Source organism: Euprymna scolopes, chromosome 42 (assembly GCF_053919585.1).
Source record: "Euprymna scolopes isolate OS-2025 chromosome 42, ASM5391958v1, whole genome shotgun sequence".
NCBI classification, from domain to species: Eukaryota; Metazoa; Mollusca; class Cephalopoda; order Sepiida; family Sepiolidae; genus Euprymna; species Euprymna scolopes.
In genome coordinates this window covers 65,865,704-65,889,112 of record NC_136523.1, presented here as the reverse complement: position 1 = coordinate 65,889,112, position 23,409 = coordinate 65,865,704, and the positions used below count along the sequence as shown (strand labels likewise).

Here is a 23,409-nt window from a genome sequence, read left to right as displayed (position 1 = left end):
AATTCGGAACCACTGAATCAAAATTCCATTTTCTTATTCTGAAACATTTATCTTTCTATACAACTGAAATTCTTTAGTTCTTTTAATTTTCACAGGCCTGGCATCGATGAAACAGTCACGTCTGTGTATAGGCCTCGAGGAGGGGAGAACCCTGCTTACTCAGTAACTAATGATGATGCTAATGAATGGTTTGGCAATCACCGACCTCGTGTCCTCAATTCTCTCGCCCGACCCAGTGATTGCGTTTATTTGCCAGATAGTTGCAACCAAGGAAACAGACAAATCTGGAATTCTCCAGTATTGGAGCAATCCGGAGCAGCAGAGAACAGTGACCAGCAACAAATGGCCATTCCTCCCATCGACGTGTCAGAAACAGGGCAGACATATCAGTCAGGACCACCTCCACCGTCACCACCACCACCACTTCCACAACAATCCCATCATCAGCAAAGGTTGCAGCGCCACTCAGGTGACAATCGACCGACATACATCATGGAAAATGGAGAATTTATATTGGACCCCTACTTTTTGGCTACTGCACCACCTCCTTATACACCATATGCTGAAGAACACCCAGTTGATATTACTACAATTGAAAGATCTTTGACGTTACCTGTACGAAATGGGACTTCATACAGGTAAGAATTGCATAGGTAAATATTACATCATCATAAATTACATAAAATACTTGTTTTTTTGTTTTTTGGTTAGGAGCAAAGTGTAATATCTTTGCACATATAACTAAAATCAAATTTCCAAAATTTGGGATATTTTACAAAAGATGGCTTCTAGAGCTAATGTGGGATTGTGGTCACTGTAATGATTTTAGTTAAGAGTTGGACAGAGTATGACCACCTATTCACCCCTCACATTTTAATGACCTGATTTGTTGAATTGTAATTTTACTTTTATAATGAAGTGTAGGCCTTTTTTGATAGTACACTTCATCTGTTCTGTCTTTAATCGATGAAGAAAAGCGCCTCCTAGACTGAGGCCATTTTTATTTTTGTTCCAATCTAAAGTGCCCCTTTTTGGTGAGTTAGATTTGTTTCACATTAAAAGCTGACCTTGTGTCTAACTTTGCCCTGTAAATAGGGACGAGATTACCAGGTGCCAATTCGCATTTGAGTTGTTGTTAACTATCTCATTAAATGGTCAGTTATAATAAACCAAAAAATAAATTAAATTAAATAATTTGATTTTTATTTATTAGAAATTGTAATAAATTGCTTTCTTAGTTTTTTAATTAACAGAACGAGTTATTTATCTGTTTATTATTATTGACAAAATTTAATGAAATATCTATTGGTATATTACTTGCCACTGAACCTAATGACCATTATTTTTTCTTATGAATATATACTTTTCTTACTTATTTACGTATTTATGGGAAATTAAATTTTAATGCTTCTGATTTAAATGCATCATAAATTTTAAGTATAGGTTCATGTGTGCCAGGAAATATTGAGTATTTTTATATACTATTAAAATGATGATGCTTTCAGTGTTGTCAGTTCATGCACAAATCAAAACGTGATTGGCTGATAAAAAGGGAATAGGCAAAGTACACATTAATAAGGTAGTCGTTTTTATAATATCAATACCTGAGTTCCAATTTCGTGTAAATCTAAAATATTTTTAACTAGATATGAGTTTTATAAATTTTAAGAAATTAATGTAATATAACAACAGAAAAAACATTGCCTAAATATTTTCTAAAAAATAATTTCTAATATAATCCACAAAAAAAGTGGATATAAATGTAATGTTGTGGGGTGGGGGAGATTTTCTGTCTGTGATGAGTATATCTTATTTATTATTCATATCTGTACGTGAGTCTCTTATTTAGTGTCTATGCTTGTGTGCGCCGTGATCGTTTATCTATGTATGTATCCCGATAAAGTCGCCACACCTTTTTTTTCTGTTTCTGGTCCTTTCTGGGGATGCTTTCTTGCCGTTCTGGTTGATGCTGGAAGAAAATCTTACGAAACACCGATCTCTAGCATGGCTTCTATATTTCGTCCAACGAATGAACGGGATGAGAAGCATCGTATTGTCGAGCACTTAAACTTTCTTATGTTTCTTTCTTCGACGTATCTTCGCGTCTAACCGAGACATCCGCTTCGTCCAAACTCAATTAAACTAAAATATCTCTTACTCTGTTTCTTCTTCGTTCATCGTTTTTCTTTCACACAAACTCAATCACCCTCGGTTGTCATCGCTGATCCTAGCTATCCCTTTGACACACGTCAACCTTAACCCATTAAACTGTTTCTTGCACTAACCGAACTGCCAGCAACTCCAAATTCCAACATGCCAACGTAACCCGGTATGTATTAAAGGGAATTCAGCATTTGATTCATATAAAGGGAATTCAGCATTTGATTCATATAAAGGGAATTCAGCATTTGTTGAAAGCGAATGATTTTTGCTTAAAACATAATTTCTTATACTTTTTGCCAATAAAAACAATATGTAAGTACATTTATTGTAGCTACACTCTCATTTAAATACTATTTTAAATACTATTTTTTCCACAAAATTTAAAATATTTCATTTCATACTAGCTATTAAAGTAGTAGAAGCTAGGTAAACATGGAAATTAACATACCCAAGTATTGTACCAAAATTTCAAGTATAAAAGAAAAACTGATGAAACTTTTTTCCGTTTTTTTTTTTTTTCATTTTCAAAGTAATTTCTTTCTTTTTTTTTTTTAGATTGTGAAACCAGCATTCACTCATCCAATGCCTCTATCGATTTCTGACAGGAGGTTTGTAAAAAAATAATGGGTAATATTAACTCCTAAAAAAAATTCAAAGCAACGTATTTTAAAATATAAAACCATTGTATTTAATGTTTAGAATAAAAAGCATAAAGTTATGACAGTTTTAATTTGACGAATTGTTAAAAAAAAAACATTTTTCACTTTATATTATTTAAATTATTTAGACTACTCTTCTCAGCTTGGATATTATTCTCACAATATTTCCGCTGATGTAATTTCTGACCTTCTTCAAATGCATTTCTGTCAAACTCCGAAATCTGTACAGAGTTTCGAACAGGACTTTCTATTTAATTCATAGAGATAGATTATCCTAGTTCTGTCAACCACGAGAGAGTAGAAGTCTGAAATAATGTGTCATTGTGCTTTCAATATTATATGTAAGGATGAATGGGGGATCTTTTGTAGAATATTATAAATAGATTTATGTCTCTTCCGCCTTCCATTATTTATTTACATCGATTTAAAATTCAACATAACAAAGTGTACCATCATTTTGTGTACCTGATTCAAACTGCAGTAATTTGCTTCTTTTTTTTACATTAAATATGATGGCTTTATACAATAAGTTTCTTCAAAGAGTGTGAACAGCACTTTTTAGGGTTTCCCTAAAAATAATATTAATCAAAATAATATTTACATTAGCTTGTCTCCACTGATACAGATACAAACAATACTCTAGAACCAACAACTGAAAACGTGCAACTCTTAAATCAGTTGCTCACAGACGATACAACATATTTTATTCTTTTTTCTTTCTTTTTTTTTTTTTTGCTTGTTTTTTTAAACATTGACTTGAATTAGTCAATTAATCCAATTCTGTTTGTGAAGTCAACGTTATAGAGTTTAAAAATCGAACGTGAGACAGAAAATACTAAGGAAGGATTTGCCTAAATACAACACTATTAGATACTAGCTGTCCCGATGCAGCATTGCTCAGGAGGAGTCTTAACTTTCGTCTTGTTTCGCCTTTTTTTTTTAACTATGTCGTTTTATTAAATTAGTTTTACTAAATTGTAATTATTTAAATAGGATTTTGCAGTTGTCCACACTTCTATTATTAAATACTACATACATAGTTTTACAGTATTTACTCAATAAGTGAATAGAAATTAATTGTACTATGAAAGTATATTAATGGCAAGTTAACTACACAAGAACGTTTTATTCATGAGGGAAATCATCACGTAACTTGCATGTATTTACATTTTATGATTATTTTATTAGGTAACCAATTCCTATTCTAGCTTCTAACCAATTGGAATCCTTTGGTTTTCTTGCCTCTACATTACCTATTTCTTTCTTTTAACCAATGAGTTTCACTTCCTTTGTTTGAAAGGCATTTGGACATTCCTCATTTTTAAGTGGGTCAAATCAACAAAAAGTAACCTTACACGGAACTGAAAAAACAAATTTTTCCTTTTAAATATCGCTATTAAAAGTGATTTCCGTGAGTGATACTTGCAAAAGATTCCTGTGAACATTATTTAAAAATGGAAAATTAAAATATTTACTTGAATATAGATTTCTATTCAAATAGATGCATAGAAATCAACCAAATACATAAGTAATAAACAATGTGTTGAATATTATGCATTCTAGTATATGAAGTTGTTTGTGTGTTCAACGAAAACGATCAAGACACATCCATAAAGCTATTCTATTTTGTATTACATCAGGCCAAATATAGGTACATTATTTTTATATTCATTCTTTAAACGAACAAAATAAATCATTTAGAGCGATTTTTAATGTTATTATGGAGTAATTCGTTAACGATCTTTCTAGTTACCAGAAAAATAGAGAGAGAGGGGAAGATAGAGACAAGGGGAAACATTGACAATACAAAAGTATATACTAGTGCATATAGGTTTTATAATCATCAATTCCATAAGGAAAATACATGAATATGGGTGGGTATAAATGCTCTTTATACCTAGGTATTTCGAACCTAATGCTTCCCATGAGAATAGGAGAGGGGTAAGTTAATGTTGATTTTTTATTATTTTCATACCCACCCATATTCATGTATTTCTTTTATTGAATTAATGATTATTAAATCTATATGCACTAGTTTTGTAGTGTCAATTTTTCTTTCTGTATCTGAGCTCCATCTCATATGTTTAGGTTTTTATTAGCATGATAAGTCTCCATTGAAAGAATTTTTTAATTCCTCTTTGATCTCCTCATATATATATTATTACATTTTCACCCCAAACAAGGCACGTTGCCACTTTGATGTAGGGGCTACTATCAGGGACATAAGCTACAGAGGTACTTAGGGAGTTGGGAAGCAAAATGTCGGTTCACGTTACACTTGAACTTCTGCATGTCAGTACAGTTGGGGAAGCAGGGACCCGGAAGGGAATTCCAAAGTCTAGCGGTTCTGGGGAAAAAACTACTGGAGTAGAAGGCTCTCTTACATCTACGGATCTCTACTGAGAAGGGGTAGGATTTAGCTGCTTGTCGGGTTTGTCGGGGGTATTTACGTGGAAGGAGTACAAGTGATTGCAGTTTGTCAGAGCATTCACTGTTAAAATACTTGTAGAACAGGCAGAGGGATGCTACATTTCGTTGATGAGACAGAGGCTGAAGCTTAGATGACAGTTCAGGATTTTTCAGATTGACGACTCTCTTTTGAACCCTGTCTAGGACCGAGAGACTAGTAGCAGATGCACCAGCCCAAATATGACAACAATACTCCATACATGGGCGAATGGTTGCCTTATAGAGGTACAAGATACTTTCGGGCGTTAGTAGCTTTCTAGCACGGTAAAGAGAACCCACCTTCTTCGCAGCGGTCCTGGCAATACTCTCAATGTAATTGTTCTAACTCATGTTTCCTGTGAACGTTAGGCCAAGGAGTTTAAAAGATGTACTTTCAGATAAAGAGTCATTGGCCATTGCTATTGGTGGTAGAGAAGGCTTCTTGTAATTATTGAAGGAAACAAGTTTAATCTTAGCAGCATTGAATGTGACCAACCATTTTTGTCCCCATTCCACTACAGATCTAGTGTTTCTGCCATTTCTTTAGATATGAGTTCATTTGTTTTCCTGTTGTGTCTGTTATAGAGCATGGTGTCATCAGCATATATACCCATCTCACAGACAATTTTCTCAGGGGGGGGGCAGGTCATTTCTGAATATTAGGAATAATAGAGGTCCAAGGATAGACCCTTGAGGCACTCCCGCATTTATATAATATTGTTTAGATGTACGACCGTCGAGGACAACCTGGATTTTTCTCTTATCTAAGAAGGATTTAATTATGTTAAGTATTCTTCCTTAAGAATATGATCTGATTTTCCTGAGAAGACCTTCATGCCCTGTCAAAAGCCTTAGATATGTCTAGAGCTACCGCTCTACCTTCCCCCACTTTGTCCAATGAATGGTATATACATTCAGAGATTACAGTTAGGATGTCTGCTGTAGAACGGGCTTGTCTAAATCCATATTGTTGGTCAGTCAGAAGTTTAGCATCTGTAAGGTGATGGACTAAAGTATGGTCAATTAAGGTCTCAAATATTTTGACGAAAAGTGGGAGGAGGGCGATAATTTACTGGGTCAGTTCTTTTGCTAGAATTCTTGAAAACTGGTACCACAGAAGCAGTTTTCCAGCAGGCAGGAAAGCAAGCTTCATTAAGGCATTTGTTGTAAAGTTTGAAGAGAACTTGAGCTACTTCGGCGGAGCACTTTTTTAATAGCACAGCCGGGATGAGATCAGGTCCACATGCTTTTGCAGTGTCAAGATTTCTTATGATAGCATGTACCTGAGCAGAGGTGATTTTCAGATCGTCTAGTGTGGCGTCTGTCCGCAAAGGAAAGTCAGGGAGGGGGTGGTTAGCAGGGTCCATTGTGGAGTTGGAGGCAAACCGACTGGCAAGCATGTTACCCTCCTCGGTTGCTGAGCAAACAACCTCATTATTGTTGGATAGTCGGGGAATTGTTGATTCTACACTGTTGTAAATTTTCCAGAAGTCACGGGTTCCTAATTTCTGTGCTTCGATGCATTTTTGGGTGGTTTCAGTAAATTCTCTCTAAGCTGTCACTATTTCTTTCTTACAGTTACATCTGGCTTCTATATACTTCTGTCTATTTAAACTGGACTTTTTTTGTTAGTTAAATTTGCGGTACGAATACTACCTTTGCGCTATGGCAGCTGCACAAGTAGAAGTAAACCATTGGGGAGAGTGGGGCTTGCTATAAAATATGCACATGGGAACATGTGCTTCAATTGCCGTTTTGAACCATTCACTGTTCAGCAAGAAGAGAAGATATTTCCCCATGGGCATCTCGGAGAAGATCCCTGACGGCTTCCCAATCAGCCTTTTTGTAATATTTTGTTGTTTTGAGCATTGGCTCTTCAGTTTTAGCTCTGGAGTTTAGGGCGATTTCAACCATTATCACTGCATGATCGGCGTTCCCAAATGGGCTGTGGGCATTTGTTACACAATCATCGGGAACTGTGGTCAGAAACAGATCTAGAAGTGATGCGTGTTGTTCTTGCTGGTCTGGAAAACGGGTTGGAAACGTAACCATCTGTGATAGGGAATAAGATATAGAGAAGTTATGTGTTGTGGTACCAGCTGCGTCTGTGTAAGTAGAAAATCCAAGTCAGTTGCTGTGGTGGACATTGAAGTCACCAAATACATGCACTTGTGCGCTAATGCCGAGGGAAAGTGCTGTATCTATGCTGTCAGAGACTTTGTTTATTAGGGTACAGTCCTGGGTCGAGGGAGAGTGGTAGAGAAAATAAAAGCAGCTAATATTATGTTGCATGTTAAGTCTAAAGCACATAAAGGCTTGACCTTCTGATTCTAGTTTTTTCCTAGTTAAGGGGAGAGTGTTTCGAAAATAGACTCCAAGCCCGTGCATATGTCTGTCAGTCCTTACAGCAGAGTGGGAGATATCCGGGCATGTTAAAGTAGTTAGAGGAGATGGAGGAGTGTAGGTTAGGTGTTTGTTAGGAGAAATGCTTCAACATCATTTAAATTAGTTCTAAGCCCTCGGATGTTCATAAATGCAAGCTTCAAGTGAGGAGGCAGGTTGATTTTGTTTGAGTTTTGGCCTCGTTTAAACGTAATTTTTTATTGTACTGTAAATTTTTTAAGAGTTTCAGTTTAGGTAAGAGGTGCTGAACAAGTGGTTATGCAGAATGCCAGATATGCAACACAAGTAGACCATCAATTGACCTTCCATCTACTAGGATTGTGCCCTCAGGAAAGTCCACTGGGGATGAATGCAGGGTCCCTTTCCATGCGCAACATTGCACTGCAAACATCCCGATATTAAACAACTGTTGATGGAGCAGCCGCTCTAAGCACTACCAAAGAGTTAGGGCCCCTGTACTACCAGTCGGGAACAGCAGCCAGAAATTGACAATCTGGTACCCTCAACCCATCAGACAATGGTCAACCAATCTACTTGCACTGACATTACGGCATTCAAACATTCTCAAGTGTCCAGTTTAAGGGATGGGATGTGTAGGAAGTGGGGAAAACGGCGTTCATTGCCCTAGTCAGGAAACAAGATCGACCACTGAGTGTTTCTGTCGAATCCCTGTGATTTGACTTCTACGCCTGGCTAATAGGCAAAGAAGGAGTATGGAAGCCAGGCGATAGATAGAGCCTATCTACTCCTTAAGCAGTTTAGGTTTGCAGACCGGTAATTTGTTTGAGTCACCAGCGCTAGGAAGGTTGTCATCCAAGACTGGAGAGGCCTTCTTCCCCTTAGGTTTAGTTTCAGAGTTTTCTTTCTCCTAGACGGATGACCTGGGAAGATCTACGGGTCCATCAGCACTGAGAGGGTTTGCCTGCGCCTGGGTCCTAATCCAGGTATTTCTGCAACACCACGTGGGTAGTTAGTATTACTGGGTTAGTTTATAAAGGTTATATATCTGCTTAAAAATTACACTCCTCAAAGTGATTACGGGACATATATATATATATATATATATATATATATATATATCCATATATATATATACACATATATATACATATATATATGCATATATATATACATATATATATGCATATGTATACATATATATATGCATATATATATATATATATATATATACGTATATATATACATATATACATATATACATATATACACACACATATATATACATATATATACGCATATATATATACATATATATATATACACACATATATACATATATATACACACACACACACATATATATATACACGCACATACACATTCTATACTAAATTCCCATTTTCGATGCATTTACTGATTCCGATTCTTTATAAATCTCTAAATATTTAACTGTTGAGTTGTTATTTTTTTATTTTTTACTGTAAAAACACATGTTAAATGTGCATGTATTTTCTCAAACGTAAAAGCACACTTGTGGCGGTCTATAGATTTTGTTTTTACTGGTAGTTTAAAATCAATAAATATATCTTATTTCATTATTATTACCAGCAGTGGATGATTTTCTTATAAAAAAATCAGATAAAAAAATGATAATTATTATATATATATCTGAATCAGGAATCGGAAAAATCAGAACTTTTGAGGGTATCAGAATCGGAAAAATTTGTATCTATTTTTCAATCCCAATAATTATCTTTTTTTTAATTTGATTTTATATATATATATATATATATATATATATGAGAGAATATAAAAAAAAAGCAAGGTAGTTAATGATTTCTTTCTTTTTTGCTTTGTACATTTCAAATGTCATCAACTAAAATGCGAAAGTATCTCTAGATTTTGAGTAATACACTGATATTTCATTATTTGTTAATATTTCAATTCCAAATATAAAAGTGAATATAAGTACATATAACATTTGCCTAAATAAAACCACAAATTGGCTAAAATATTATAAAAAAAAGAAACAAAGCTGAGGATATTAATCAAAAAGAATTCTTAAAGATGCTTTTTCCGTTATGTCAGAGTTTATTCAATTCTGATAAACGCTATGTATTTAGCTTGTAAATGGATTTAATATTTTATATTTATATATCCTTTGTATGCATTTTATATGTACATTTTTATATGAAATTTTTATACGTATTTTATGTGTATACTTTTATATGTACCTTTTTATATGTACCCTTTATGTGAAATAATTTTTACGAAACAATTTTTATTTGTATTATTTTTTATATTCAAAACAGGGACAAGCATGCTAAATATTCTTTGTTCATACATCGAATTTAATTGAAAATCAAGACTTGAAAGTTTTCTACAAGTCTGGATTCCACATATCAAATATATTGGTTCACTATAATCACCATCATATACCCTTCAATTGCATAAATTAATTACCTTGGTGCAAAAATAATGTCGTTTTTTCTACCTTCAACTTCAAAAGATCATAATTCCTTTCATAAAAACTTTATTCATCGAAATAAGAACCATTAGAATCGACACATTTTTTGCCAACGAAAAACAAGTTTAGTTATCTCATTAGCATAGAAATCCGGAGTTCTGGAAGCGATGAAGTAATTGAAGACTGATTTGTCATCATCTCAGCTTTTAAAACATTTTTTGCAAAGGAAGTTGCCGAGATGCTTGAAAAAGTGATAATCGGTGGGCGAGAAGTCCGATGAAGCAGTCTCATAGCTCAATTCATTCAGCTTCTGCAGAGTCAGTTGAGCAACATGCGGGCGAGCGTTGTCATGGAGGAGAATTGGTCCTTTCATATTGACCAATCTCGGGCACATAAGTTTGAGCTCCTGGTGAATTTTGTTAATTTGTCAGCAGTACTTCTCTGCCGTAATTGTTTTGCCCACAGACCACCAAACAGTCACCATAACCTTTTTTTAGTGCAATTTCGGCTTCGGTAAATGTTGTGGAGCTTCTCCGGCATCCAACCAATGTGCCAAACATATTTGTCATAGAGGATCCACTTCTTATCACACGTCACAATCCGCTTGAGAAATGGGTCGTTTTTGTTATGCAGAAGGAGCTTAGGAGACACCTCAAAACAACGATTGTTTTTATTATCATTCAATTCATGTGGCACCCATTTATCCAACTTTTTTGACTTTTCTATTTACTTTAAATGGTAAACGACTGTTAAGTGGTCGACCTCGAGTTCAGCAGCAACTTTTTGTTTGGCTTTGCGAGGGTCGGCTTCAATTAAGGCTTTCAAATGTTCATTTTCAACCGCAGTCAGCCATCCACGACCATCTTTATCTTCGAGGCTCTCGTCAAGGCAAAGTGTGTGTGTGTGTGTGTGTGTGTTGTATCTTTTGCAAAAATTTCTTACAGATACATCAGAACGTGACAAAATCAGTATTGTTTTATAGCTCTCGGATGACATATATCGAAAAATTGGCCAAAAACATTCATTCTTTTACTCTCAACTGGGACGTTTTTTTTTCTTTCTATTTTTTTCATCAACATTTTTGCAAAGTCATCATACACGCTTGCAATAACTAGCCTTAATTTGAACAGCGGCAAAGTCATATGTCATGGTGGTTGCAGGAATTAAGCGGCTTGCTTTTTTTTTACCTTCATTTCCTCCTTCACATTACAGGTTCGAGCCTGCCTGCTCCTTTTTTCTTATTTCGAGGCTTACGTAATGGGATTTTGTTTCTTTTAAAACAGAAGCTGAATTATTTTACCGTTTGCTTAAACTTTTTTGTTTTTCTTTCACACCTCTCTCCACCCAGGCAGCGTCTATTTTTTTTTTCTGGTTGTATTGACTCCTTATTACACCACCTCTCCACACCCGGGCAACGCCAGATATAAAAGTAACATATGTGAGAAAACGATATTGTTTTTGCACCAACCTAATATGTGTGTGTGCATGTGTTTGTGTGTGTGTGAGAGAGAGAGAGTGTGTATATGTATGTATATATTTATATAAAAGAGTAGAAAGCGGATGGATTTACTTTCAACAGCTTCATAATTCTCGCTTCCTTTATTTTGTTCTTTAGTCCTCACATTACATGAGCGATGAAAAAATTACTGCTTTCTGGATCAAAATTTATTTCATGCTTATCGTTGGTTAGTTTTTTACCTTTTTTTTTTTTTAGCTCCTTACATCAAATGGCTTATTGCCTTGTCTGAAGCATCTTCCATGAATATATATACATATATTCGAGGGTCATTCTAAAAGTAATGCTTCCTATTCTTTATTGCACAAGAATCGATCAGAGGGGATTGCAAATTGTATTGTTATGATGACTGAACTTGTGCATTCATGATCTAAAAGTTTCATCTCCGCTGCAGATATTGATGAAAGAAAGCAAATCCTATCATGCAGAGATGCATCATTGAATTCCTTTGTATTGAATTGATCAACATTTACTGGCGCCTGTTGAACATTTACAAAGTCAATGCAGTTCAAATCAGCACAGTTAGGAGATAGGTTCATTGCAACCGATGTGATGTCAGTGACAAAGCACGCTCCAAACGCCTATGCACAGCTACCACCCCAGAAAATACTGTGTACCTCGACTAACTTATCTGTGCTGATTGGTGGATAACGGTGAATGAAATGTGTGCAGAATTGCATGTGGGTGCCAGTGCACTGGAGATGATGTTGTCATCCCTGTGATAGAGCAAAGTGTATGCTAGATGAGTTTAATGAATTCTCACACAGGACAAAAAGGACCACCAACACGATGTCAGTCAAACATTTTTGAATCAGTATGAATCTAAAGTGGCAAATTCTTGAACTGCATCATCGCTGATGACGAAATTACAATCCGGAATCCAAACAGCAGTCGATGAAATGGCACCACTCAAGCAAAGAAGTTCAAATTGCATCTACAGGCAAAGTGATGTGCACTTACTCTCCTGCATTTCTTGGAACCAGGATTGATCGTCACCTCTGAGCATTACATTAAAACATTGACAAAACTAAAAATCTGGATTGCATGTGTACAGTCAGACAAAAGGGAAATATTCCATTTGCAACATGACAATGCCAGATCACACACACAATCAAAACCATGACGAAATAAACTGCCTTAGAAAGCTCTGATTTTATGACCGAGACATCTTGTTCATCACTGATAAAAATACATTGAAGCACAAAAGGTCGATCATTTTAATGGTACCACTTCTGTCTTCATAGCTCTTCAATTCTTTGAGTAAAAAAATAGGAGACATTACTTTTGACACGGTTGTTATATGTGTGTGTGTGTGTGTGTGTGTGTGTGTATATATATATATATATATATATATTATATATATATATATATGAATGCATGTGGAATGTACAAAGACTTTAAAAAATAAAAATTGACCAGAGTGCTCAACTATCCAACATATTTATTTGAATAGATACAGACTGAACGTTAAGTTTCATAGTTGCTCCATTAATAGATTCTTAGGATTTGAAGCAGAAAAATGTGGCTAATCGAATTTTGACACATCAAAATCTAATGATTAGCCACATTTTTCTGCTTCGATTCTTAAAAACCTATTATCAAGGCAACTAGGAAATTTAAGATTCCTTCATCATATCTAGTCTATTATATATATATATATATATATATATATATATATATATATATATATATATATATAAAGTTCAAAAATATTGATAAAATGTGCTTAATAATTTTTCAAAGGTGCTCAATACGAAGTAAAGCTTTATAAATTTTTATAAACATTAGATCAGCTTACAATATATATATATATATATATATATATATATATATATATATATATATATATATATATATATATATATATATTATATAAAGAAAGAAAGAAAATGACGATATAAAACTAGATTTATTCATTTATTCAATAAGGGGTGTTGGGTAAGTGAGAACTCTTCATACCATGGTATTTTGAAGCCTAATGCTTCAACAGAAGAGAAGATGCTAGGTAACATAAGGATGTGATGTCTATGACAAATATGCTATACACCTAGCTGCATTATATTATAAAAACTATACTCCTCCTATATCACAAAGATCAATTTAGTTTCTCCAAACAACCTTAATATTTTATTTAGTTCATAATGTAACTATTGCTAGACGTTGCATCGCTATTATGTTACCTAGCATCTTCTCTCCTCTTCTGATGAGAAGCATTAGACTTTGAAATACTAAGGTATAAAGAGTTCTCGCTTACCTAAAACCCTAATTGATATATACCCTTATTGAATAAATGAATAGATCTATATATATTATTATATAGTTTTATATCGTCATTTTCTTTATTGATTTCTATATAAGCTCCAAAACAATTTGTTCAGTTTTGCAATATTCTAATAAGTCTCCTCTTAAAGAATTGATCTTATTCTCTTCCTTTAACTCCCCCCATTATTGTATCAGTACAAAATATACTTATGACATGTAAGAATTGTTTGTGCTTAATTCACAGGAGAATTCATATAGTTAATGTTTTGGCTTCCTTTATCTTTTACCAAATAACAATTTGCAATTAGCTTGATTTCCTCCAGGAATGACACACAACCGGTTCTTGCCATAAGTATACTTTAATACTACTTCTGCTACTATTACTAAGCTTTACTCACTGTTGAAGTAAATATTGAAAATATCACGCTAACACATTGTATTTAATTTTTTTTTGTTTGTTTATTGGGTATTTGTTGTTGTTTTTTTTTAACTAAATAACAATTCCTCATTGAGAAAAGGTTGTGACTTCATCTCTGTACAAAAAAAAAATAATAATGTTGTTTGTTCATTTTTACAATTCATTTCATTGTCGTCTGCTTCTCAAATGAAACGATTTTAGTATGAAATATTTTCAATAATTAATTTGTTGTAACCGGTATTAATTCAATGTTATTTTATGTTTACCAGTGGCACTGACAAGGTATTACGTTTGACAATAACTACAACCGAGAACAAATCATAAATTAATCCCAGATAAAAGAGAAGAAAATGGAAATAAATTAAACACTTCTTAAAATCAACCTAATTTGAAAGTAGATAGTAAAAATAATAAAGACATACAAACATAAAAGCAATAAAAGACAACAAAGATTATGCTATGTTATTTTGATTCATACAAGAAATGAAAAAATATTTTGCAATATTGTATATTGACTAAATCATTTTGTAACTAAAAAGTATTTTTGTGTGGTGGGGAGAGTAATTCCGAATCTAATCCCATTTGTCTCAAAATAATTTGGATGACTGAAATAGATGCTCAAAATATGGTTGCTAAGCAAGTTTTGCGCAAAAAAAAAAAAATTACGGTTTGAATTGACACCCTTCATGGGAGATAACTCTGTTAAAAACCGAGTTATCTCTCTTGAATTTCTAGCTCTCTCTCTCTCTTTTTTTTTTTTTTTTTTCTTTTCTTTTTTTATCTCAACATTTCGTGTGTTTAACTTACTATGGTTTTATATAATAAATTGTTTTGAAACGTGGCGGTATGCATATTTAGGAATTTTTTTTTCGAATTAATGTTAACCTTCAATTATGACATCAAAAATTATTCAGACCAAACTATTGGCTTTTTTTTTTAGTTTAACGTGATAATTTGCTATGACAAGGAAGATAACCTTAGGTGCGAGATAGGAGAAGGAGCTCTCAGGAGCTCATGCAGAGTATTGCAGAGTACGGGCCGTGCTGAAATAATAACGTTATTTTATTAACATCCTTAACATCAGGAGAAGAGCGTGTTTTCATAAACAAAAAATACCGTAAAAATTGAACTTAACTAGAAAATCGTAGTTTAAAAAATAGCATAAGTACCGTTTTACCTGAAATTATGAAAAATTTCGGTACTTGTACAGTTTAATCAAGACATTAAAAAATGAAAATATCGAAAAAAAAAAAAAAAGAAAAGGTTATATTGCACGTATCCGTTATGGAACGAAGTTCTCCGAAAAAAAATTTCACTTAATTTCATCAAGTTTCTTTTGTTTTGTTTTTTACAGCGAAAAAACAATTTGTTATGATACCGAGCAAAAGGTTCGATTTTTAGGAAGAAAAGCTAGTATTAAAGATGGGGAGGGAGTGTCGGCGCTTTACATGGAGTTATCTCCCCGTGGTGTGTTTAACAAATTCCATAATGGCTGACTTCAACGCGTTCTCATAAGAACGTGTTTTTCCGCTGTAAAAAAAAAAAAAAAAACTACTCGATCAAATTAAATGAAATTTTTTTTCGGAGCAGTCCAAAACGGATACGTACAATATAACCTTTTTTCGATATTTTCATTTTTTTATTTTTAATGTCTTGATTAAACTGTACAAGTACCGAAATTTCAAGTAGAATCCATTTGTATTATTTGTTTCCCGTCAAAATCTTACATATGTTGCATTGTTGCAATGTTGCATCTCCATACTTGCTAGAATTACTTAATAAATCTAGGGAAAGTTACAGTTTCAAGCTATGAGTTCATTTTCCATTAGTTTTTGGTGCAAGCGAACAGTTTGCAATAGTCAATATAGTTAGTTGTACGAAAACGTTCCATGTCACATTTTTTTTTTTTTTTTTTTTTTTTTTTTTTGATGAATTTCCAAAAATATTAAATTTCGATGTAACTCAAATGAAATTACATTTTTAGTGTTGTTTCTTGTTTTGTTTTTCGATGGAAAAATTTGTTATCTTAATTTCAAAACAAATTTGTTGTTTTTGTAAATAAAAATCAAATAATCTAAAAATAATTTGGGATAAAGAAAAATTAATTTCCTGTAAATATTATTTAGATTCATTGAACTACTGTTCTCATCTTGAGTGTCATTTTCACAACGTTTCGGTCGATGTAACCGCCGACTTTCTTCAGGTGTCTCCTTTCGAACTCGTGAATGTTTCTGTGGACTCAGGAATTTGGATGGAATTTCAATCAAAACCCTTTATTAACTTCATGGGTATAGCCTGTTTTTGTTCCGTCAGTCAAAGAGGTCAAAGTAACTCACAATTGTATTTTTCGGCCGTCCATATTGAGAATTGAACGTTCAACTTTCAGGAAAATATCACGTTTTACTGTACAATTGATTTTTCCAAGTACTCTAACTACTGGTACCACTGCACCAGTGCACCAGTGCACCACGGGTTCCTGTGGAAGTGGTTAGAGTACTTGAAAAAATCAATTGTAAAAGTGATATTCTCTACTTTGCAATTCTATCCAGTATGTTACTCCTAAGAATTAAATAAAGGGTTCCGTTCGAAATTCCATCCAAATTCCCAAATTCAATAGGAACATCCCCAAGTTCGACAAGATACACCTGAAGAAGGTTGGAGATTACATCGACTGAAACATGACACTCAAGATGAGAACAATAGTCCAATGAATCCAAATAATATGAATAATTAATCCTCATCTCAAAAATTCAGAAACAAAATTTCCTGTAATATAAGAAAAATTATCTTCTTGATATGATAAAAAGTCAAAAGCATTCTATTTAGATTATTCGATTTCGTCATTTATTTTTTAAATTTCATTTTAATATCACTATAATTACACCAAAAAGTTTTTTTCTTTTTGCACCCTTTTTGATACAATAATGTTTATCGTGAAATTGTGCCAAAAATGCTTTCAAGGTGGAATTAACCCTGATCACATTCAAAAAAAAAATTATTATTTATGCCACCAGTGCCTTAAAAGAATTCGAATTTTAGTTTCCAAACGAAAATCTTCAAAGTGCCTTTAAATTTATTTCTTACAATCTATAAACCAAATATTTCTTACTTTGCTTTGTAAGAAAGAGAGTTATCAATCTACCACTACTATTGCTACTACTATTACCACTACTATTACCACTACTATTGCTACTACTATTAGCACTATTATTACCACTACTATTGCTACTACTATTACTACTACTATTACCACTACTATTGCTACTACTATTGCTACTACTATTAGCACTATTATTACCACTACTATTACTACTACTATTACTACTACTATTGCTACTACTATTGCTACTATTATTACTACTACTATTACTACCACTACTATTACTACTACTATTGCTATTGCTGCACGTTTATCATCGTTTGTTCCCCCCACCCGCCCTGAGTTCCATGTTTGGACGTTTGGACTTGGCCAAATGGCTTCTTTCTACTTGATTTGACCCATTGCCAATGCTTCTGTCAACCTATAGTGTTTCAGATCCTGCTTGATGTTATCATGCGACCTTCCTCTTGGACAGACTCCGGGGACATCAAAATTAATGATTCTTCTTGACCATTTGTGGACTACCATGCATTGGGTGTGGCCCATTATAGTTGGGAAATTAGTCCCAAACTTATTTTGGTTTAACCTACTCATATGTGACAAATTTCCATTAAAAACAATTTAATAGAAAATACAAGCATCTGAAGTTTTCGTTTGCAATCGTTAGTCATACATTGGATTTTTTACTTTTTAGAAAATCCATTTTTGTGCCCTTCATCAATCCTAACCCTAACAGTATATCACGTTTTTTTAATATTAAATTGTTTTTTTTGTTTTTTTTTAATATTGAATTGCTTTTTTAGGCAATCTCCAAAAATACCGTTAGGGCTTACAACATGGCCGCCAGAAGAGTCACGTGATCCGGTTGATCCAAAACATGAATCGCCGTATTACGAAACCGGAAAACGCAAATTTAAAGCAAACTTTGACAAACAAGCATAATAATTAAGTACAAAAACAGTTTTTCAATATCATAATAATAAATAATTTATTTAGAACGGTCATTTAATTTTTTGTTGAGAAACAATCACAGTTTGTTTGTTTTTTAAAACAGTGTTTATAAAAAATATTTTATTCAGAGTTTTTCATAAAAATGGTATTTAAAACAAGGTGTTCATTTTTTTTAAGATGTAATGTTATAAAAATATGATGTAAAAAAAAACAGTTTATATTTTTAATTTTCATTTTATAAATTTAGACAGAATAGATGGAGGCGATGCAACAAATTAGCTCACAAAATTTATTTGGGCCGACTCTTTCACGCCACATAAATTCATTTAAATATGAAGTGAAGAGAGCCCTTGATGTACCGAATTGACGACGAAGTTTTTTCTTCGCTCGCATCCACGTATTTTCAATAAGTTGAGTATTTATAGTCGCGTCGTTAGGCTCCACAAAATTTCTTTCGTGGACAACAACATCGTGGCTGTAAATACCAAAGTCAATGTCTGCTACGGTTGCATAAGCGCTCCACCCATCGCTTATTATACGAGTCCCGGGTAAGATCCATTGGCGAATTATAGGGACCAGAGTTTCACGTTTTCTGTCTGGAACCTCAATCAAAAGGCAATTCTTAGAGCCTCGTTCGATGGCGCCGAACACCCAATGGCTACGTCGGACAGTTCCTCTGTGATATTTCCGAGGGTAAAAATGGCTTTCATCAATTTCAACCTCTTTTGGGGTCCAGGTCTCATCTACACCCCCCAATTGAATTGGGTTTTGTTCAATGTACTGAGTGCACACTTCCCTCAAAAGTTGCACCAGTCGCTCACTGTGTTGGCACTCTCCTCACTTTCTGTTGCCATAGTTTTTTGTGGAAAATCCATGCTCCACAGATACATAATTATTACAATGGTTCTTAGATTGAGGTTGCTTCTTTGAAAAAAAGAGTTTGTTCTAATTGTATTACGATATCCATCGTTTCGGCAACGCCATCTCCAACCATCCTTGGATTCGGAATATCGAGCCAACACGCATGGTGACCCACAAATTTGACAATTGCATGAATTGGCTATCAGACGTCTCTGTGCAAGCCATGTCAATATGTGCACGTCATCTGGCATTGCTAACATTAGCCGAGACAATGTCATAGTTTCGTCAAGTATAGCGTTATTGTCATGAACACGAGGAACAAGGGTGATACGTTAAGGGCCATTGATATTTTTGTAATTCTCTGAGGTAGGTAGCAGTTCCAATTTCAGGAATCGTCGTGGTTCAATTCCAGGAATTGTCATGGTTCAATTGCGTTCCGTCGACCACGACCACTTGTTTGTTCTGAATAAAATACTTTTTATAAACACTGTTTTAACTAAAAACAACCTAAGATTGTTTCTCAAAGTTTGCCTATTTTTATAACAACATTATATCAACAAAAAATTAAATACAAACAATTGTGATTGTTTGTCAAAGTTTGCCTTCAAGGCTGCGTTTTCCATTTGCACGATTCATGTTTTGGATCAACCGGATCATGTGACTCTTCTGGCGGCCATGTTGTAAGCCCTAACGGTATTTTTGGAGATTACCCTTTTTTAAATATTATATTGTTTTTAAAAATAAAATTGTTTTTTAATTATTTAATTACTTTTTTAAATAATTATATTGTTTTTAAAAATAAAATTGTTTTTTAATTATTTAATTACTTTTTTAAATAATTATATTGTTTTTAACTCAAATACATCACACGTGAGTAGTGAAACAAAAATAAATTGTTTCTAACTAATTTCCAAACTATATTTTCTTTAAATTCTTTAATAGCATCAATAGTAGCATATTTTCTCTAAAAACATCTAATTTAAAATTTTAAGTTATACTAGCATGGATGCCAGGCGTTGCCCGGGTGTTTGGAGGTGTATGCTGGGAAAAAAAAAAAAAAAAACGGTAAATTTTTTAAAAATTTGACCCCTATTATGAATCCTTAAAATTTATTGTTTTGGGCTCAAATCGAGTTATTAAGTTAGATCCATGTCCAAGGAATCTATATCTAAAATTTCAAGTGTTTGGATCCCAAATTGTCGGAGGTAGAGTTCTCAAATGTCAAATCGTTGAACTTTGACCCCTTAACAGCCAAATTTCTGTCCGAAAACCGATCACATAGATTTTCCTAAATCTCAGTACCCTGTATATCAAATTTCGAGTCTGTAGACTAAAAATTCACAGAGTTATTGCGTAGGAAAATGTACACAGACAGACAGACACACACACAGGCACACAAGCACACAGACACGTTCATTTTTATAGATATACTAGCATGGGTGCCCGGCGTTGCCTGGGTGTTTTGAGGTGTATTCTGAGCAAAACAAAAAAAAAACGGTCAATTTTTTTAACTTTGACCCCTATTATGACTCCTTAAAATTTATTGTTTAGGGCTCAAATAAAGTTAGATCCATGTCCAAGGAATCTATATCTAAAATTTCACGTGTTTAGACTCAAAATTGTTGGAGGAGTTTGGTAGAGTTCTCAAAGATTAAATCGTTGAACTTTGACCCCTTAATCGCCAAATTTCTGTCCGAAAACCAATCACATCGATTTTCCCAAATGTCAGTACCCTGTATATCAAATTTCAAATCTGTAGGCTTAAAATTGACAGAGTTATTCCATAGGGAAATGTACAGACACACAGACACTTTCACTTTTATATATATATATATATATATATATATATATATATATATATATATATATAGAGAGAGAGAGAGAGAGAGAGAGAGAGAGAGAGAGAGAGAGATTTTCGTGTATATTAATTTGTCATTTTATTTTGAACTTAGAAATGGTTTAGATTTTACAATATTTTCAAAACCTATTGACTAGATCAATTTCGTTTCATACATTTTGAGTTTTGTATTATGATTTAAAAAAAATAAGGCTATCATGAGAAAGATTTTTTTTAATGTTCTTTTCAATACCTTATGCATTGCAAAATAGTAGCATAATTTAGGTGGGTTTAGTAGAGAATTATATTTTAATGTATTTTATATGTAATAGATATTGTTTTTATTTTTGGAGGGGGTGCAATGACCCATTTGGTATGATTATAAAAGTGTTCACTAATGGGCAAAGAAACTTGGTCGAATCATACATAAAAAATGGTACTTGAATACTCAGAATTATAAAGTGAGTATCAAGTATAAGTGGAGTAATCCTGGAAAAGGAGTTTCTCCCACTCCCACACCTTGCTGTAATAGCTAATGAAAAGAGATAACTTTACTTGTTTATGTGTTATATTGGTGGGGAGGGGAGCTATAAGTTCTCAGGTGTTAACTATTCTGTTCTTACACCAGTAAAATGTGCCATAATGATTTTGATTCAATGGAAAAATGAGTTCAGTTTGAGTTGATTTTTTTTTTCATGAACCTAAAAAATGTTAAAAACTTTTGCTCAATTTTAATAATCATGGATTAGACTTGACATTGGTGGCAGTAATGGTAGCTAACGAGTTGACAGTCATTGTATACATTTGTAAATAATGCTATTGTTTCAACAAGGCAGCTTTTTTTTGTAATAGTACCTCTATTTCGTCTATAAAATAGTGTAGCATAATGGAACCAAATGCCTTAAACTATACATATATATATATATATATATATATATATATATATATATATATATATATATATATATCGTTAATTATCATTCCAAAACCAGAAGTATTTTATTCATATCTTAATGTACTATAGTATTTTATTCATATCTTAATGTACTATGCCTTACACATGTTTCGTTGAATAGCAAAAATTCACTGAACAACTCATCAGAGACAGATATGTGTTCCTCGGGGAAAAAAAAAAAAAATATATATATATATATATACAGAGGCTGAAGAGAGTCCAATATTTCTCGACCATAAATAAACTGGTCCTCCTACATTGGATTTAAAACTGGCCGTACCAATGTTTTTCTGACCTTCTGTAAAAAATAAATAAATATACATCTTAACATTGATATATTTTCATATCCAATCTTTAATTTCTCCTTATAACCTCATAATCTTTTTTTTCGTAAAATTCTATTCCTTCTCATATTAAGTATATGAAAATGATGTAATCCCCATTGTAACCACAAACATACATCCAAAATATAATCTTTCTTTTTTTTTTTTTTTGCATGTCTTTGAAGCGTGTGATCATATGCAGTTCTTTTTTTCAAGCTGAGTAGTAGAGTGCAGACAAAGTATCATATTATCCACATTCGCAGAGGGTTGTTGGTTTTGTAGCCTCATCTAGTCATAGCAACTTTTGTTTGTCTTACTCCCTTTCTTAGGACACTATTCAAGTCTCCGTGAAGAAGTTTTTCTCATGTGAAACCAAAATTATTTTCAGCCACTCTTCACACGCACAAACGTAGGCATGTGGTTAGGTCTGTAGTCAATAAGTTTAGCTTTCAAAATTATATATAGCCAATAAGTTTAGCTTTCAAAATCATATAGGGTTTATCTAACTTACATTTTTCAAGCTAGAGCACCATTCGTGTGAAAAATTAGTGAAAAATGAGCCTAAATTTGTGATAAAAGTTTTTAAAGCCGTCAAAAAAGAAGTCATTGTTTCAAATTTTACTCAAAACACAAAATAAGGCATTAAAGGAAGAAAGTGCCATATGTAGATTGAATTCAGGAGAAAAAAAATAGACCAAAAACGGCTTATTGATGATTTGCTATGCAAGAATGTGCATTTTCGTCTGTGACAATTTCTTTTTCAATTTTTTCCAAATTTGACATTTTTTAGTTTTAAAGGTCCACAGAGTTTCTAATGCATAGATGAAGTGTGAAATATCAACTGATCAGAAAACACCAGTTTTATCAAAATCTAATGCAAAAAGAAAAAGTCACAACTAATTTTGTAGAGAACATTTGCTTTTGAAGCCAAAAATAATTTGTTTTTGATAAATTAAATCACAGGCTCTAAATATGTCTAAATAAAAAATCCAACTCATAGAAAAGTTTCTTACCAATATTTATGACAATATATATGAGCCAATTTTGTTTTTATCAGTATTGAAATTCAGACTACACATTAATTT

The 23,409-nt window shown here is 33.2% G+C and overlaps 1 protein-coding gene across 4 annotated transcripts in view; it reads left to right on the top strand.

Annotated features, from left to right (window-relative positions):
- Positions 1 to 2,919, top strand: part of LOC145267172 (uncharacterized) — a 61,525-nt gene extending 58,606 nt beyond the window's left edge. Inside the window, exons 3-4 of one of the 4 annotated variants that reach the window (XM_080123225.1) lie at positions 78 to 638; positions 2,719 to 2,919. In XM_080123225.1, coding sequence (XP_079979351.1) covers positions 78 to 638; positions 2,719 to 2,725 — 568 coding nt within the window. In that variant the 3' untranslated portion in view covers positions 2,726 to 2,919. Of the gene's footprint in view, positions 1 to 77; positions 654 to 2,718 lie in introns of all 4 variants that reach the window. The other 3 variants (XM_080123226.1, XM_080123227.1, XM_080123229.1) reach the window with 3 other exon arrangements.
- The last annotated feature ends 20,490 nt before the right edge of the window (positions 2,920 to 23,409 follow it).